This window comes from Convolutriloba macropyga, chromosome 11 (genome assembly GCF_964194025.1).
Source record: "Convolutriloba macropyga chromosome 11, txConMacr16.3, whole genome shotgun sequence".
In the NCBI taxonomy this organism is placed as follows: domain Eukaryota; kingdom Metazoa; phylum Xenacoelomorpha; order Acoela; family Convolutidae; genus Convolutriloba; species Convolutriloba macropyga.
In genome coordinates, this window is record NC_134478.1 from 51,652,871 (window position 1) to 51,672,061 (window position 19,191).

General features: G+C 35.1%; 1 protein-coding gene across 1 annotated transcript; it reads right to left on the reverse strand.

The window, feature by feature from the left end:
- Positions 1-4,126: 4,126 nt before the first annotated feature.
- LOC142349439 (cystatin-A-like) lies at positions 4,127-18,515 on the reverse strand. Its single transcript, XM_075400987.1, has 3 exons — positions 18,043-18,515; positions 6,216-6,317; positions 4,127-4,390 (listed from the first exon to the last, which is right to left on the reverse strand). Exons 1-3 carry the CDS (start codon positions 18,217-18,219, stop codon positions 4,262-4,264), a joined length of 408 nt encoding a protein of 135 aa, XP_075257102.1. The 5' UTR covers positions 18,220-18,515; the 3' UTR covers positions 4,127-4,261.
- Positions 18,516-19,191: the final 676 nt, after the last annotated feature.

The window sequence follows — 19,191 nt, forward strand, 5'->3', positions numbered from 1 at the left end:
ATTTTCAGACTAATTAAATCCCCAAAACTGGGGACAATGTTTACGTTTGCCCGTCACTACAAGTTAAAAAAACTAATTTTTACCGTCACTCAACTAAACGATTTTTAATCGTGAATAAAATTCCCGCATGAAAATTGGTGACCAGCTATTGTCACTTTTTTGAACGAAAAGCGAAATGATCTTAAAAACAGCAGCGCGTACTTTTGCAACGCAATGGAGTTAAGACGGTTGTGTGCGTGCGTGCACCTCTAGTTTATACGACTTTCCAGTTGATTAAACAATCAACAAAGCAATCAAAGCATGCCATAAGCATCAGCAATTATAATGATAATTCCTGCTACTTAGAAGTCTCTACTTGGAAGTAAAAATGAAAGCGGTGCATTTATAATATGGCTTTTGTCATTTGTTATTAAGTTTTTTGGGATAGTTTTTGATTATAACAAAAGCGATTTGTAATTTGTAACTGTTGTTTTACTGAGAAACATCACAATTTTTATATGTTAGGGGAGGGGTTGCAATCAGGGAAAAAGTTATTCTCACTTCATGCTCTTGTTGGCATGTAACTCGTAGCTCTCACCTCTATTCAAGCTATTGTGGTAATCTATTTTTTACCTTTACAAGTGCAGTTTCAAGGAACAAATTGTTTGAAGATTATTCATTTTTGAAGATCATTCTCCATTGTGATATCTCAATTTTTATTTTTTCAAATCGTTGGTCTTTTCTTTTGCATTTTGCATGTTCACGGCTTTGAATTAAACCAAGCAGGGTAAAATGGAATGTGAAAAATAATTGAGCTATTGCTCCCGTTGATTCGTGCTCATAAAATCATCCCCCCAGCTTAATTGACCTAAATTTTTACGCTCCCCGGTGCTTGTGCTTTTTTACTTAGTAAAGTGTTATATTGCAACACACAATATGTAATTGAAGGCAAAAAACATTGGGGTATTGTGTGGGTGGTGTTGGCAAACAGAACTAAAAGATCTTCTAGCTCAGCTATTTACCTATTTAACTAATGTGCCAAACTCTGAAGTGTTACGTCATTTCAACAGTTCATCAAAGAGCGAGTCCTTTTAGTTTTCTAAATCAAAAACGTTGTCTGCAATTTTTATCCAATGAAATTTTTTTGGTTCGCCTTCCCACAAAAAGTACAAGGCTCAATGTTGCGCAAAAAGACTAAGACGAAAAATTATTACTTAATTACAAATAACCTACAGGCAATATAACTGCTCAATACATTTCATTTGCTAGAAATAGAAGCGGATATTGAGCCAAGGACAATTGATATCTATATTAAAACATCGTAAGCAGTTCTCACAAAACATGATTATCATGTTTGCCGGGTGCGTGGTTACCAATGTTGAGGTCGGATATTTGAAGCGACTGATTGTGCTGAGGAACGAAAAAACGGCACAGGGGGAGCTAATTCCGTATCTCAATTACTTGGTCGACCATGTCATGCGTCGACTCACCGTCTTTTCATTCCTAATATCGATTGATCACTGTTTTTGACACCAAATACTGGTCGACCGCGTTTTTTTTTATTCCCAGCGTTGGTTGACCGCGGCCTTTGAAATGCAATGTGGGGTAGGTGATGGGACTTTTCGGCAAATAGAACAAAAAATCCTATAACTCACCTATTTACCTATGTAACTTTGATGCAAATTTTTGAAGCGATACGTAATTTTAACAGTTCATCAAAGAGCGAGTCCTTTCAGTTTTCTAAATAAAAAAAATGTACCCTTTTCATCCGATGAAAAGCGTTCCGATGAAAAGGACAAGAATAAATACTGTGCAAAAAGACTGTGATGTGAAATAATTTTACTTAATAACAGATGTACTACAGTCAGGTGGTGGTCAAGCGAGCCAATAGGCATGCAAGCAATGTGAGGCCCGTACACTGTAAATGTCTAAAAAGTGACGGTGACGTGTTTATGTTACTTTGGTGCATTGGATACATTAATCGATTGTAACGGTTAAGAATGTTTTATTTCTGATAGATTGCATAAGTATTACATAACTTTCGGTTTGTTTTTATGTCGCTTACTTTACTTCGGCTTACTTTGCTTTCACCCTACAGTCAATTTAATTGCCCAAAACCATTCATTTCCTAGAAATAGGAGCGGATATTGAGCATATCAGACTTGATAGCAATATTAAAACATCGTACACAAATAGGTACACAAAATTTGTCAATAAAGATAGTTTTCAACCCGGTAATTGTCGACTACTGTCTTTCCATACGTCTGATTGTTCGACAATGGTTTCTGCAATGCTAATGGTGGTCGAGAACTCTTTCCTCAAACCAAATAATGGTCGAACACAGTCAATTTGTTCACTAGGGTATTTTGATAAACAATTTTGTCGATCACTGTCTTTTTTTATACCTAATAGAGTTCAAACACTGATTATTGATGAGTCGACCCTCTGTCCTCTCATATGCAAAACTGGTCGTCCACGTACTTTTCATACCCAATACCGCCCGACCACGGTTTTAATCAGTCGAGCCCTTGTCTCGTAGTTACTTTACCGGGGTTTTCTTCATTGGTGTTAACTGTCGAATTTATTTTTCTATCCCATCTTGGTTTGACCGCTGCCTTTCGTGCCATTTCAAAGCTAATACCAGTCAAAAACGGTATGTTTCGATTAACATTTTTTTGCAATTGATGTGATAAAGAGAAAAAAATGACAATTTTCGCCCTGAAAAGTACATGCAAAATCTTCTGCATAGCAAAGCTCGTTGTCAAGCGCAAAAAAAAACAACCCAACAAAGGGTAGTAAGTTATTAGATTGCCAAAAATTTTTGTTATCAAGGGGACCAGACGAACATGTTCATGTTCGTCTACTGACTTAAAAAACACTTCAAAACATTTACAAATAAATTAATTGAGTTTTTGAGCAGTTCAAGGTAGACCTTTTCATAAAAATGGTTTTCGACAAAAAATTCTTGCATACCACTTTTTAAGACAAAAAACAATGACTAAACTATCAGTGTTATTTTACGTTTGATAATATAAAATGACACTATTCCGACTTATGGTCTCTGCAAAAACTAACCCATGCTCGTTTCATACCCCATTCTGATCCACTACTTTTTCATAAGTAGGGCTACAATCTTTTGGCAGTTCAGTTCTTTCTCAGATTTTAGAGTAGCAAGTAAGATTCATTTACCAAGAAGGCATAAATAGCAGCAATTTCCCGGAGGTTGGTGGCAGAGCAAATCAGTGCTGAATCAGACTAAAGACCTTCTGTTTTTTAGGATGACCAGTACTCTGTTCATGTCACTAAATACATTGGCCAGTCTGATTTTGAGCAAAATTTACTTCATAAAAAATAATATGTTCAGCTTAACTTCCGTCAACAAGGTTTGCTCTACATGCGATTCGAACTTCCGCATGGGCACTTGTAACATTTAATTTGCGTAGCAAGCCGTAACCACTGAGCTAAATGGGCTTTGTTGTAATTGCCTACAAACTAGATTAAATATAAATAGTGTGTAAACTACTGTAGTAATTACCAGTTATAAGCTACAAATGTACAAATTACTCTGCTCAGTTTGGGGTATGAGTAATTTTCAGACTATACAGGATAAGTTTAGCCTGGGCGAACTCTATGACCTCAATATAATCATAATGAAGAAATACTGCACATAAAAAACTTTAAAAATTCTGGGGATACAATGTTTCAGAACTGAATTAAGTTTTTACTCTTGAAATGTGCTGGTTCAGCACTGAAAAGCTCTGCGACTCAAGTCCGGGTTATACAAAATCATAAAAATTCCTACAAATTATTCAAATCAAGCTTAATCATTGAAAATCGATCTTGATGAGAATGATTAAAATTATGATTGTGGCAATTATCAGCCGTCCCATTGTGAACCCCGATAACTATCGGTCATGTTATTGGTCAAGTGTGATCCTCAATTTTTTTGGACCCTTGTTTTTCGTAGGGCGACTTTTCGACTATATACAAACGAACAATGATCAAATTATAAAGCTAATCTTAGCTAGTGAAACTAGCGTTTTCCAAAAAAAAATGTCAGCACTAGTCACTAATTCGGCTTTTGGTACCAATCTACCAACAATTAGGCTTACCGAGATCAACCAAACTTTAGAAAGTCTTGTTCAAACAAGTTTGAGACTTTTGAATTGCAGATAAAATATTTTCACAGCACAATTACGTAACTAAAACAGGAAGCATGTACAACAGCGCAATGAAAGCTTGAAACAAATTAGACACGAGTTGATATGATTCGTTTCTCTGTTTAGAAGTACTCAATTTCATCATCCTCTCCTTTTCCATCTTGGTAATCTTTGAACTCCACTTTCGATCCAGCAAAAGGCAAGCCACGGAACACTTTCACGTGTATGTAATTCGCAGCGTCAACTTTTACCTGAAATAGTACCGTAGAATTAAAAAAATATTTACAAAATTTAGATATATTTACCTGAAAAGTAGTCTAACCTGAATGAATTATTGTTATTATTAGTCTTAAAATTACTTAGCCTTAAAATTACTTTAGCATTTACTATAACTGACCCGCTTCGCAAAATTTTTTAAAGTTAAACCCTTGATTTTTTAAATCATTGTCCATAAGTCGAAATTATCTGTGAATCCGAACAAAACAGGGCAATCTACTGATTACTGATGACTGCTATGCAAAAATGCCGCATAGGGTATTGGGCGAAATCTTGATAAGGCGTACAATATCATTGCAGCCATTGGGCAAAAACTTTGATCTAAATTTTATAGCCATTGGGCACAACTTTTCAACTAAACTTTGGTAGACACCACGAAAAACTTTTGTATTAAACTTTTGTAGCCATTGGGTGAAAATTTTGAACTTAAATTTTGCTGCCAATAAAGGAAAGATTTGAAATAAAATTTTGTAGCCGTCGGGTGTAATTTTTGAACTACACTTTTGTAGCCGACTAAACTAATGTAGCCAGTAAAATTTTTGTAGCCACCTAAACTTTTGTAACCAGCAAAATTGTTGTGGCCAAACAAAATTTTGAAGCCAACTGAACTTTTGCAGCCAACTAAACTTTTGTAGTCAACTAAATTTTTGTAGACAACTAAACTTTTTCAGCCAACTAAACTTTTGTAGCCAACTAAGCTTTTGTAGCCAACTAAGTTCTCTGCAGCCAGCAAAATTTTTGTAGCCAACTAAACTTTTGTAGCCAACTAAACTTTTGCAGCCAACTAAACTTCTGTAGACAACTAAACATTTGCAGCAAACTAAACTCATGTAGCCAACTAAACTTTTATAGCCTATTAAACTTTTTGTTGGGAAGTTAAGCGAAAACCAATTAAAACCGGTTTCAGAAAAACCCCTCTTCATTTTTCATAGGAAATTTACCCCCACAAAAAAAACAACGGAAATTTACCCCCACTTGACAACTAACGAGTTGCACGTTTAGCGTGCTTGGCCATGCCTCACGAGCCATCGCCATGCAATGGCGATGCTCGTGAGGACTTGATATGAAACTATCACAACCAAACAAATTATTACGACTAAATTTCATTTTTTAAATGGACACGTTTACTTCCGTGGAGGTTTATTTCTTTTCTTAATTTTTGAGTTTTTTCCGAAACTCAATTAAAACCCTCAAAATGGTACTTAAAAATCCACTTAAAGCTATAAAGTATTGAAAGTCCCAAAAACTCGTCTCTACGTAAAACTGATTTTAAGATTCACATACAAAATTGACTAATTTTTTCAAACTGTTTCAACCCCATTTATACACCCCTTGGTATTATTCGGGTAAAATAATTTGGCAAAAAATCAAGAAAGAGTGGCGAACATAATAAAAAAAAATCACAGCCTTATCTGAAAATAGTTTAGAGCTGTAAGATAATTCGAGAAAAAAATGCCATAATTGATTTATGGACCCAAATTGAAATGCTGTAAGTGATCAATTTTTCAATGTGGCTTTTTGTTAGCTATTATCAAGTAGAGACAATTTTTGGGGACACTTGAGTACTGATGACTCAAAAAATGAGTTCGCCTAATCGAGCTTTCTCCAAATATACCCCTTCCCCAGAAAATCTTATCATAATACACCATTTTTTTGGATTTCAATATATTCAAATTTTGCAGCACAGTTTTTAATCTATCTTAATGTTAATCGGTCACCTTTTGTTAATATTTACATATCATTTTTACTCATAAACATTTACTGAACATATCTGCAGCTGACTAAATTGTCTCAACGTACCTTCATGTAGAACATAGTACCGGCCACAACCTGCGTTTTATAACTGACCACCTCGAATGATGGGAACGTGGATTCCGCTTTCTCCTCAACAGCCTCTTTCACCTAAAACAATTTAGAGAATTTAAAGTAAACAAGACAGCTCGTTAATGTGCGTTTGCACATAATGTTCCGACCCGAGCTCATCTACATTTTTGACTAAATTGTCAACCAAATGAAGAGATAACAAAAATAGATGTTTGAGTTTAAAGCAAACGTTACACAACTTATCTACTGATTGAATTACATAATGCCATGCCTCATTACAGCACCAACGTGATTTGACATTAAACAGACTAAGAGTAATAAAAAACAAAGAACAAATTTAGCACAAACAAAAATTTCACGGCAAAAACTGAAAATCTAAATTTAAAAGCACCTAGTAACAACGTCAAAGTGCAGTCAGGTAAAACAATAACTACACAAGTATCCTTTTTTCTAACAAAACAGCAGATGGAAAATTTTCTAAATGAGATTAAGTAACAAGTCGACAAAAAGAACAAACAGTGAGGCGAAAAAATAATCAACATTTTTTACACCAAGAAATTTCAAAAATCTTAAAAATCATTAGCTTTTAACTAAATAATCCTTAATAAATTACTAAAAACCATTTTAAAACCAAAAGGACCTGTCTTTGGTTAGACTAAGCCATAGAAGCGATATGAAGAGAAACTCAAAAAATCACAAACGATTTGCGAAATTGCAAACTTTTGCTACCATTAAAGTCATTAGCTATTCTCAATATTTTGTATTTTTAATTCAATTGTTCGATTCTACTGATTCAGCTGAAGGATTTAAACTGAGAGATTAAATAAGTTTACTTGCGCCACATTTGAAAACAATTGGGATCTGTTACTGCTCGATTGTTCTGAAAGAAGAGAAAAAGAAACACAAAAATTGGCCACTCAATGAACGTTCAGAAAAACGCATATTGTCCAAAAAACGCATATAACAAAACAAACATTGTGACAAACAATATCAATAGATAAGTTATCTCTTGAAATACAAGATTGGATGGGACCTCTCATTGATGAAAATAAGTTACAATTTGACGAAAAGAATAACAAAAACTGAAAAGTTTGAAAAAAACTTAAATATGATTATCATAAATTTTAAGACTATTCGCTATAAACTGACTGCTTCGGATAAAATCATGCATTCAATGCTCAATTAGAAGCCTATGAGAACTGTCAGCAATTTAGGGCTACATAAAGAACAAAGAACAGCAAACTCAACAAAAAATTGAGCGAGAGAAGTGTCGAAGGCATTAAAAAATGAACTTTTCACTGAAAACTCTTCTTTTTTCAATCAATTTTCAAAAGCAATGAGATTTCTCTTATTTATCAATATAATTTCAAAAAACCAACAAACATAAACAAATACATTAGAACAACGAAATTTTTGAGAAAACACGTATTATCAACGAAAATAATTTCATTAGCCTTCAACGCAAGCCAATAAATACGCAAAATTATGCCTCGACGGGACAATAAGTTTTTTTGACAATCATTTTTCATGAATAAGACCTTACAACAAGTTTTTGACTATGGAAACGACAACAGACACAGGCTAAAATCAATAATTCAGTAGAAAAGTGCAAGAAGAATATGTCGAAGCAATTCAAATCATAAGCTCTTCTCTGAAAACTTTATCTATGATCCGTTGAACTTTATCCCTTAAACAATGAGGACCATCAGCAGAAGGATGATGTTATAAGATTTCAAAAGGATCCAAAAATAAAATAAAGTACGCAAAAATTTTAAGAAAAATGAAATCTCGTGGCATTGAAGTTTTAAAACTAATAGGTAAGATAAAACCGCTAACCAGAATAATTTTGGCTGCAGTAAAACGGAAAAAGATTCCACTAGTACTGACATTGACCAACAGACTGGACCAACAGTCCAGCCATTGTCAGTGCTAGCGGAAAAAAATTCCGCTAGTACTGACATTGAACCAACAGTCCAAGAAAAAAATTTAGGATTGGTTAATATTCAAAAAAAGTTCGAAAAATTGTTTTTAACTCTTAACAGCAATTCAACTCAAAATCTTTCAACGGAGCTCAATATCTATGCTCAAATATAACCCGATATAACCCGATAGGAGAAACAGGATGTTTGTTATGCATAGATAACTAACATGACATCACAATAAGTCTTATGACCGTGAAAACAATAACAAAAACAGGCAAAAACCAAAATTCGGTCAAAAAAAAGTGCGAGAAGAAAGTGTCGAAGCCAATTAAACCATTAGTTTTTCTCTGAAAACTTTATAAGTGATAAACTGAACGTCCTCTTGAAGCCAATGGGATTAAAATAATTTTGGGATAATGTGTATATTGTTTGGAGAATGTGATAAGAGTTCAAAAGTAACCAATAATAAAAAAAATATCCAAAAAAAGTTTTTAAAAATTGAACTCTTGTGTCATTGAAGTCATATAACCAATAGTTAGGAGACAAAACAGCCAACCAGATTAAATTTGGTTGTAGTAGGAAGGAAGAGGGTGCTGTCACTCCGGGACTGACTTACAGTTCACGACAATAGGTTTTGTTCTTTAAGGTTCAAAAAAAATCGAAAAATTTTTCTTTAAGTCTTAACAGCCATTAGCTGTCCCCTCGAAGCACTAGTTATGTTCAGTTAATGCTCATCATTGAACATATTGCACTTTTAGTCAATGAATCCATTCATAGGACTCCAATAGTAAAACCTCAAAACGAAATTCAAAATTTCATTTAAAATTACGAAAACTCAGAATCGAAGCCAAAAAAACATGAGCAATTCCTTGAAAACGATGTTTTATGTTCAATGGGCTTAATTTGACTGTAAAGGATGTTTGTCATTAATAGAACCTTGATACAAAAATGACTTGTCTCTAGGTGACTTAAAAAAAGCAAAAAGAAAAAAGTTTTATAAAAAAAGAGCTCTCAAATCGAATTCGAATTTTTTTTGATAGTGAACTTCCCAATGAGACCAGAACTAGTCTTTTTTATCGGCTTTAGTCTATTAGGAACAAAAAATTTAACTTTGAAATACTATTTTTATAGAAAGTATTTAAATTTGGAGAAAAATTACACTAAAAGTCAACAAATATCGCGTGTTCACACAAAATTTCAATCCTCGATAACTCCTCGAAAAAAACGAAAATCAAAAAAATCTTTTTAATTTTGAATTCTACGCCGGACTAGCTTTTTAATGATGCCACTCACATTTCTCTACGACGAATATATCGATCGGCCAAAATTGACTGAACAAAAAAAACCCCATTTGAGTATATAGTTCCTCCCCCCCCCCCCCCCACAAGTGGGGTCGGAACAAAAAACCATTGAATTCCGAGTCAGAATTAAATAATAAATAAACTATTATAATTCACAACCCGGCAGTGTAAATGAACAAAGTAAGTGTGTATAACTAATAATTTGAAAACAGTAAATTACTCGGAACAAACAAAAATAAATACATTTAGAGTTAAGTCACATGATGCAAAACGTACGTTTCACAAACATGGTCGAAACAATAAGAAAAAAAAACTATTTAGATGACAAGGAAAACGATTTTCGGTCTTGTTTTTTTCTTTTTTGATTGGCTGAGTAATGCAGTCTGTAATTGATAAGCGACAGGTACAGGACAGACTGGTGTGAGTCAGAACGACAGATATGGGACAGACACAGCATCCAAGGTTGAGTTCCTCGAACCAAAAAACTCAATCGCACCAGATCCCTGCCCGCAAACAAGTCCGCCTATCCCATAGCTGTATTGGGTCTCAGACCTCATCCAGAGATGTTACCCAAGACCAACAAATGAATTGTCTCTCATGCTTCTTCGACAACCTTCAATTAATGAACCGTATACTGCTAAAAACAGTATGAACTATTGAAACGCATATACTATTGCTAAAAAAACAGACTTATGAAAAGACTTTTACTCGACTCATGAAAAAATTGGCTGGACTTATGGAAAGAATTAGCCTCGACTTTAACTAGGGTCCTCGAAAGTGCAATTTAATTCAATATTTACCCCCCTGGTAGTAATAGGTTTTTATAAATCCAGATCTAGACTTGGGTAAGCCTCTGGATAGTAAAAGAGACAATTTTATGCCAGAAACCAAACTTAATTTAATTTGTACTTAAATTCTCAATCCAAAGTTTTATAGGTATATTCACCAATGATGTTGGTCACAAAATACGGTCTATTCCGAGCATTTAAATTCGTGTTTAAAAAACTTAGCTGTTCAAAATTAACCGACTGACTTTTGTAATTTCGAGCAACAAACATAAAGCCAATGGAGAAACATAGCCAGAAATTATGAAATTGCTTTGCAAACATGAAGCATGGCAATAAAGCCGACAACAAAGCAGAAAACAATTGACCGATTATGGTCTTTGAAAAAAACTGTGCTAAGTTGTGTTGTAATGGTTTGAGGCAATTGTGTGATCCCAGTAACATGAATTGGTTCAGCGATGACCCATTGTCAGCCTAGAAGTTCCCACAAGAATTGAGTGACGTCAGTTGATTATGCTCTACGTAGGCACTTTTTTGGCTTACGAGGGCAACAAACAGTCATCGTTTGGCTGACTTAGTTGTTCCAAAAATCTGCCAAATTGATCCTAGAGAAAATTTGTCCGTCCAATGGACTTCTTGGCAGGTCAATTGAAAAAATTTCGATTTATTGTCTAGCTCGTTTTTGAAACTGGACTTTCACAGCCTAGTTTGCTCCAATAAAGATTCTGCCATTTTCGGAGACAAAGATAAAAGAATATCTTTTTTCATTGAGACAAGAAGTCGAAAGGCCCGCAGTTACCACTTTCTTAGAGCTCCTCACTAGCATCAGAATGTATTGCACGTCAGAGTGTATTGCACAGAAATAACGACTTACAAAAATAATTAGCCTCGACTTTAACAAGAGTCCTCGAATGTGTAATTTAATTCAATATTTACCCCCTGGTAGTAATAGGTTTTTATAAATCCAGGTCTAGACTTGAGTAAACCTCTAGATAGGAAAAGACAAGATTTTATTCCAGTTCCAATTTTCTCTTGATTTTTACCTAAAATCTCAACTCAAAGTTCGAAGTGGGAAATAAAAGCTTTGTAGGTATATTTACCCAATAATATTGATCACCAAATGCGGTCGAATTCGCGCGCGTAAATTTGTGTATAAAAAACTTAGCTGTTCAAAAATAATCTACTGACTTTTGTAATTTCGAGCGACAAGTATAGAGCCAAGGGAGAAATATAGCCAGAAACTTTGAGATTGCTTTATAAACATGAAGCATGGAAATAATGCTGACAACATAGCAGAAATCAATCGACCAATTATGGTCTTATTAACTGCAGTGATATCTTAAATTGTGTTATAATTTACTTCCCTCCCCCGTGAAGTTTGAGATTGACAGCTGTTTTGAGAATGACAGAATTTTTAGTGATACCACCCCAGTGATTCTTGAATTTTTATCTTGTAAGATCTGATAAGATGCTGACTAAGAATTTTTATCGTGTAAGATCTGATCAGATCTTACACGATAAAAATTCCTCTTATCAGAACTTACACGCTAAAAATTCTGTTAAGAGAAATTTTCATCGTGTAAGATCTGATAAGACATCTTATAAGATAAACATTCCTCTTATCAGCATTTTTATCGTGTAAGACCTGATAAGACATCTCATAAGATAAAAATTCTTCTTATCAGAATTTTTATCGTGTAAGATCTGATAAGACATCTTATAAGATAAACATTCCCCGTACCAGAATTTTTATCGTGTGAGGTCTGATAAGACCGAATTTTTACCGTGTAAAATCTGATCTGACATGTTTTAATTTTTTCAATATAATTGTATAACGTAGTCAAGGTCCTATGAAAGTGAAAAAAGAATCGGTCAGCTAACCAATTATGAAACAAAATAATGCTTGATGATTCTGTTTTGGCGGCAGTTTTAGTGTGTCTTAACTGGGTACTATGGCTAAACTTAGCAGTCCAAGATAGTTTTGGTCTTTGAAAAAACAATTTCAGCCTAGTTTGATAATCACCGCTTCGAAGAAAGCCCCTGCCACTCAAACAATCTTTTTTACAATATCTTATAAGTCTTACAAGACAGTATAAGATATTTTTCTCTTTGTTGCTCTGACACTTAAGTGTTGCATGCTTTAGCTTTTCGGCTACTGCTTGAGAGCAACTCTTAATTCTTTTCAATATGAAGAATATACCATACTTCAAGATTTTGCATAAGAGGAAATTTTTATCGTATAAGATCTTATAAGAGGAATTTTTATCGTGTAAGATCTTATAAGAGGAATTTTTATCGTGTAAGATCTTATAAGAGGAATTTTTATCGTGTAAGAAATTATAAGAGGAATTTTAATTGTGTAAGATCTTATAAGAGGAATTTTAATCGTGTAAGAACTTATAAGACCGAATTTTTATCGTGTAAGATCTGATCTGACATGTTTTAATTTTTTCAATATATTTGTATAACGTAATCAAGGTCCTATGAAAGTAAAAAAAGAATCGGTCAGCTAACCAATTATGAAGCAAAAAAATGCTTGATGATTTTAATTTGGCGGCAGTTTTAGTGTGTCTTAACTGGGTACTATGGCTAAACTTAGCAGTCCAAGATAGTTTTGGTCTTTGAAAAAACAATTTCAGCCTAGTTTGATAACCACCGCTTCGAAGAAAGCCCCTGCCACTCAAACGATCTTTTTTACAATATCTTGTAAGTCTTACAAGACAGTATAAGATATTTTTCTCTTTGTTGCCCTGACACTTAAGTGTTGCATGCTTTAGCTTTTCGGCTACTGCTTGAGAGCAACTCTTAATTCTATTCAATATGAAGAATATACCATACTTCAAGATTTTGTATAAGAGGAAATTTTTATCGTATAAGATCTTATAAGAGGAATTTTTATCGTTTAAGATCTTATAAGAGGAATTTTTATCGTGTAAGATCTTATAAGAGGAATTTTTATCGTGTAAGATCTTATATGATGAGTTTTTATCGTATAATATCTCATAAGAGGAATTTTATCGTGTAAGATCTTATAAGAGGAATTTTTATCGTGTAAGAACTTATAAGAGGAATTTTTATTGTGTAAGATCTTATAAGAGGAATTTTAATCGTGTAAGAACTTATAAGACCGAATTTTTATCGTGTAAGATCTGATCTGACATGTTTTAATTTTTTCAATATATTTGTATAACGTAGTCAAGGTCATATGAAAGTAAAAAAAGAATCGGTCAGCTAACCAATTTTGAAACAAAAAAATGCTTGATGATTCTAATTTGGCGGCAGTTTTAGTGTGTTTTAACTGGGTACTATGGCTGAACTTAGCAGTCCAAGATAGTTTTGGTCTTTGAAAAAACAATTTCAGCCTAGTTTGATAATCACCGCTTCGAAGAAAGCTCCTGCCACTCAAACAATCTTTTTTACAATATCTTATAAGTCTTACAAGACAGTATAAGATATTTTTCTCTTTGTTGCTCTGACACTTAAGTGTTGCATGCTTTAGCTTTTCGGCTACTGCTTGAGAGCAACTCTTAATTCTATTCAATATGAAGAATATACCATACTTCAAGATTTTGTATAAGAGGAAATTTTTATCGTATAAGATCTTATAAGAGGAATTTTTATCGTGTAAGATCTTATAAGAGGAATTTTTATCGTGTAAGATCTTATAAGAGGAATTTTTATCGTGTAAGATCTTATAAGGTGAGGTTTTATCGTATAATATCTTATAAGAGGAATTTTATCGTGTAAGATCTTAAAAGAGGAATTTATATCGTGTAAGAACTTATAAGTGGAATTTTTATTGTGTAAGATCTTATAAGAGGAATTTTTATCGTGTAAGATCTTATAAGAGGAATTTTTATCGTGTAAGATCTTATAAGAGGAATTTTTATCGTATAATATCTTATAAGAGGAATTTTAATCGTGTAAGAAATTATAAGAGGAATTTTTATCGTATAAGATCTGATAAACGTCTTATCAGATCTGATAAGAAGATGCATCCCCTTACAGGCTATTGGCATGATGGTTTTGTCAGAAATTTGTCAGATCTTACAGGATAAAAACTCCACAATCACTGGGACGTGCAGGTCAGAACGATTGTTTAAAAAGAGGTTAAAAAAATGATGAAAACCCTTAATTTTGAGAACAATTAAGTGTGGCTTGCTATAAGCAAAAAACAAAATGGAAAGGTTTGGCATTAAAGTCCAGAATGAAACAGATATTTCTTCCCGTACCTAACTTTCAGAGTAATTCAGTACTGAATCAGGAAGTTTTTCAGACATAATTCAGTACTGATTAAGAGTCTGTTCATGTCACATTTTGCTCTGAAATTCTCTGATTCAGACTCTGAATCAGACTCTGATTATTTTCTGATTCAGACTCTGAATCAGACTCTGAATTATTCTGATTCAGACTGTAAATTACATACTAAAATTTGTATGTTAGGATTTCCAATTTAAGAAACGAGTTTTCGTTCCCACTCTACGGCTGCCTCAGACGAAGACGCACCTTCAAGTTCAAAGACTAATCCAAGTCGGACTACGAGTGGTTTTACCAAATCTTGTTCGTTTGAAGACCAAAGCTTCTCGAAAACCAACCCTTAACTCGAATTTCACAACGGGTCGACCAATTGGCCCAGCTTCGCTTGGCGCGTGCTCTTTGTATGACATCTAGTTTGTCTGTTGAGATCAAGAAAGACCTCTTTGAGAAGTGTTGACCAATAGGGGTAGAGAAAAATCTATGTTGCTTTGTAGCCTTTGAACAGAAACCGTGTTAAGTTGTGTTGTAATGGCTTGAGGCAATTGTGTGATCTTGTGAAGATGAACTGGTTCAGTGGGGATAACCCATTATCAGCATAGTAATTCCCACAGGAGTTGAGTGACGTCAGTTGATGATGCTCTATGTTGCTGACAGTATTGTTAGAATGATCAATGGCATAACGTTGACTTACGAGGACAACAAACAGTCCTCCTTTGTCTGATTGAGTCGTTCCCAAATTCAGACAAAAATGGTCCGGGAGACTGTTCCACCGTCCATTGTATTTTCTGCATCGTCAATTCAAACAGATTATTTTCGTTGTCTAGCCTTTTTTGAAACTGGATTTTTCTAAACTCTTTTGCTCCAATAAAGGTTCTGCTGTTTTCGGAGACAAAGATATAAGAGTATCCCTAGACGAGCAGGGATGGTTATCTTACAAGATCTTTTCTGCTTGCTCTTTCGTTATCGTTTTTCGCACGATCGCCTCTTTTCGCTTTGTTTCTTTTTCCCTTTGCTTTTTTCTTCCCATCCCCTTTCGCCTATGGCGATATGCTTTTCTTTTTGCCTTTGTGTTCAGCGCGTTTTAACTCCACCCTTCTCTCTCGCTCCTTTTCTTTTGCGCTTCAACCCCACCCCTTTTCTGTGCCCCCTCTCATGTACTTGTGCTTGTTTTGTAGATGTTCCTATTTATGTATTTGCCTTAGCTTTCTTGTGTAGCGCCAAAACACCCAACCCTTTGCTTGGCCCCTTTTGCGCATTTTGATGATGTTTCTATTTATATTTCCTAGCCTTAGCAACTTTAGGGTCTCTCTTTTTTTCTTTGGGCGTTAGAGAATAGGTCGAATCCTGTTCTCTAATCTTCAAAGAAGCTACAGAGGCCCATGCAGCAGCTAAAGGCATGTTTCCGGCGGTTCTTGTGAGACGGTTATCTTACAAGACTCTTGCATTTCGGACGGTTACCTTGCAAGATCTTGTAAGAATCTTGCAAGATTCTTGCAAGAGTCTTGCAAGATGATGCATAGGGTTGCAAGATTCTTGCAAGATCTTGCAAGATAACCGTCCTCAAACAACTAGGGATCCTTTTCATTGAGACAAAAAGGCGTATGACCCTCAGTTACCAGTTTTTGTACAGCTCCTCACTAGCACCTGAATGTATTGCACAGAAATAGTGAAACACAGAACTCGCCATTTGAACAGCTTCATTGAGGAAGTCCAAAAATATGTTGTTTGCCGTTGTGATGGATTGTTTTCGTTTAGTTTTCAGATCTATTCTGTCCTCCCCCAGAGCGTTTTTGACGCCACCCAGTTACAAATTTTATGCTGTTGTATAGCACTTTACTATGTAACAAAATAGCACGTGCGCATGTTGGCGTAACAAGTATAAGCTCATTAATCATGGCAAAACAGAGTAGGTCCAAATTGTCAATTCACTTCTGGTCCTCCTTAATGTTTGCATTGATGGAGCCGTGGCTAAAGTTAGTTTTTCCGTATGTCGATAACTTCGGAGGGAATGCTCACTCGGACGATTGTCAGATTTTTTTTGGTTAAACAGATTGACCTTATTGATTCATTCGCCTCTTGTTGGCCGTTCTGCAGTACTCTGGCTGAAAGGACCCCGATTACGTTGGCATGATCTGAGCTCTGGAGTAACCCGATTTAATTGTGAGGAGTTTGTGCAAATTTGATCCCTTGCAACTGATAGCGTTGCGCACAAAGTTTGTTTAGCTTGTCATAACGAACTGTCGTTATCACAAACTATTGGTTTGATTTTTTTGTACACAGGGAGATTTTTGTCTCGTTGAGAACTGATCAATGAGCGATTTCCGATTGCGAAGTCGGAGGTTGTTACCATCTGTTATCCGTGAAAAAACGCATTGTCCTTAGGAGCTTGAATACGGCGAACCTCTCTGCAACCGGTTGCGCGATGTTTGTTCAAAAGAAGAAGTCTCTTCAATGTTTCTAGGCTCAAGTTTTAAAAAAAAAGAAATAGTTGACAGAGACTGCCGGAAGTTCAAATGGGTGTCAACCAATGAAGGTTTCAGATTGTTGCTTGACCTGAACTTCTGTTGAAGCAACCATGTTTTCCTCGCTTTGAGGTCTGGCTTCTGCTTCAAGTGAAATCTACAGAAATCTACGTTAGTGTATCCACAACCAATTTCTGTACCAAATTGACTACTGTCATTTCTTAGTTGAGTGTTGGAGATCTGCACAAAGGTATCCCTTAGTTATTTTCCTGATTATTGCTGTTACATGAATTTGATTGCAGTCTGGCTCAAAAATGATGCCTTTTGATTACCGGAGATTGATGAATGGTGGACCTGGAAGTCGCCCTGCATCACTCATCCTATTTTGAGTCGCGTTTTGCACTGTTTGACATCGTTTCAGTTAACCCGTTTGGGTATTGGTTTCTGGTTTTGGACTGATTTCGGACTATGTTTCCATTGAGGTGTCTGTATAACGTACTGTGGGGTTTGGCAGCAATAACGGAAAGCAATGACACACAAATTCTGTTCACTTTAGTTAGTTCCGTAAGTCATTCATAACGCAAGATAGCAAACCAAATGAAGGGATGCAAGTCAGAAATTACACTACAGAGAGCAAGAAAGCCTCTAATTCAAGAATCTATTATTGAGAGGAATTCATTGAAAATCATAACAGTTCATTCAATTTCAGGGCTTTGCTATTATAGATCCCCACCCAGATTAGAGGTCATACAGCGTATAGCCCCTGACCCATACATCATGGTAATTATGCAATAATGAGGGGCTATGATTTCGTAGGGGGGGGGGGGCAATAATAGGAAAGACCCGAACTCTATGACCATCGTAAAATGGTAATGGAGCATATTATTGATAGGCTTCTTCTATAAAATTCTATAAAGTTAACATGATACATGGAAACCCTAGAGATGAGCTGATTCAAATCTTGCAAGATTATTCAAAGTTTGCAAGATTCTTGCAAGATATCAATCCAGGCAAAAAATAAATCACAGTACTAATGTTTAGGGATAATATGGGACCATAAAACGGACATTACTGACCTCATCGGCAATTTTTTGAGCCTCACCATCGCCCGCCTTCGCCTCACTAAGTCCTCCGGGCGTTCTCCGGGCGAATTGACCCTGGGTTACCATCACAAAACAGATCAAAAACAGAAGCTTCGCAGCTATCTGTATTGAGAAACTCGGACTGAGTGAGTTCAGTTGATTATATTGCATCTCGAACCGGTCAACACTTAGACAAAACCAAAATAACAAAGCCTTCTACCCAATCTCAACTCTCGTTCAATTGTAAATATCAAACGCAATTATACAAGTGGTTCAATTAGGGAAATAGGACAGTTTGGTTAATTGTTCGACAAAAGGTTTTCTTTGTTTGTTTGAATGATAATTTACCCTTGGTTCTATGAAAATTCCCAACGAGAATATTTTGTTTCGACCAGCTGATAAGACTCACAAAATTTTACATACAAAGTCACAAAATGGGCGAACTGTGAACAATATGACAATGATTACCGCCAAATTATCTGTTGACTAAAGAAGCATGCAATTCTAAAATGACCACTTGCACATGTAACAACTGCCTAGAATCGAGACTAAAAACAGCCGTGTTGAGGCAAAAATCGGCAGTTAAACTCATTTACGATACTTTTCCACGTCTTGTTCTTATTTCCATTGTGTTTCCTATCTCGTAAAACAGGGCAGTAGGCCAAGCAAAATCATTGCATAACGTCTTTATTATAAAGTCTTCATGATAACGTCTATTTATATTTATAAACATTTATTCGTGATAACGTCTATTTATATTTATAATAATGTCTATTTATATTTCGCTTTGTAATGTTTTGTTTTATAGCTACAGATGTGATCTAACTTGTAATAGAAATCATATCAAAAATCGGGAATCAGAAACCGGCATGCTTTTCCTGAACCCATTTCTTATGAAGAGCCCGCTAAATCTTCCCAGTAGAAATTCCCGTTGCCAATATGGGTTTTACTTTGTCGAAAACTTTATTTAAGTTCATCAGTGGGAATCTCACTAATTTTTTTCAAGTTTCCTGATAATCTTTTCTCCACTCAGAGTGCAATGCATAGGTGTTTTTGAGCAATGTTGTTATTTTATGGTCAACCATATGGCTGCCAAGTTACCATAAACTCCATATATGGCTTGGATATGGTTGCCAAAAAAAG

Bases quoted from the DNA above. Each gene is read 5' to 3' on its own strand.
- LOC142349439 (XM_075400987.1), bottom strand. From the start codon at position 18,219: ATGCAATATAATCAACTGAACTCACTCAGTCCGAGTTTCTCAATACAG. The intron at 6,318-18,042 runs GTCAGTAATGTC...AAATTGTTTTAG, and splicing joins CTCAAAAAATTGCCGATGAG to GTGAAAGAGGCTGTTGAGGA. The intron at 4,391-6,215 runs GTACGTTGAGAC...GTACTATTTCAG, and splicing joins GTACTATGTTCTACATGAAG to GTAAAAGTTGACGCTGCGAA.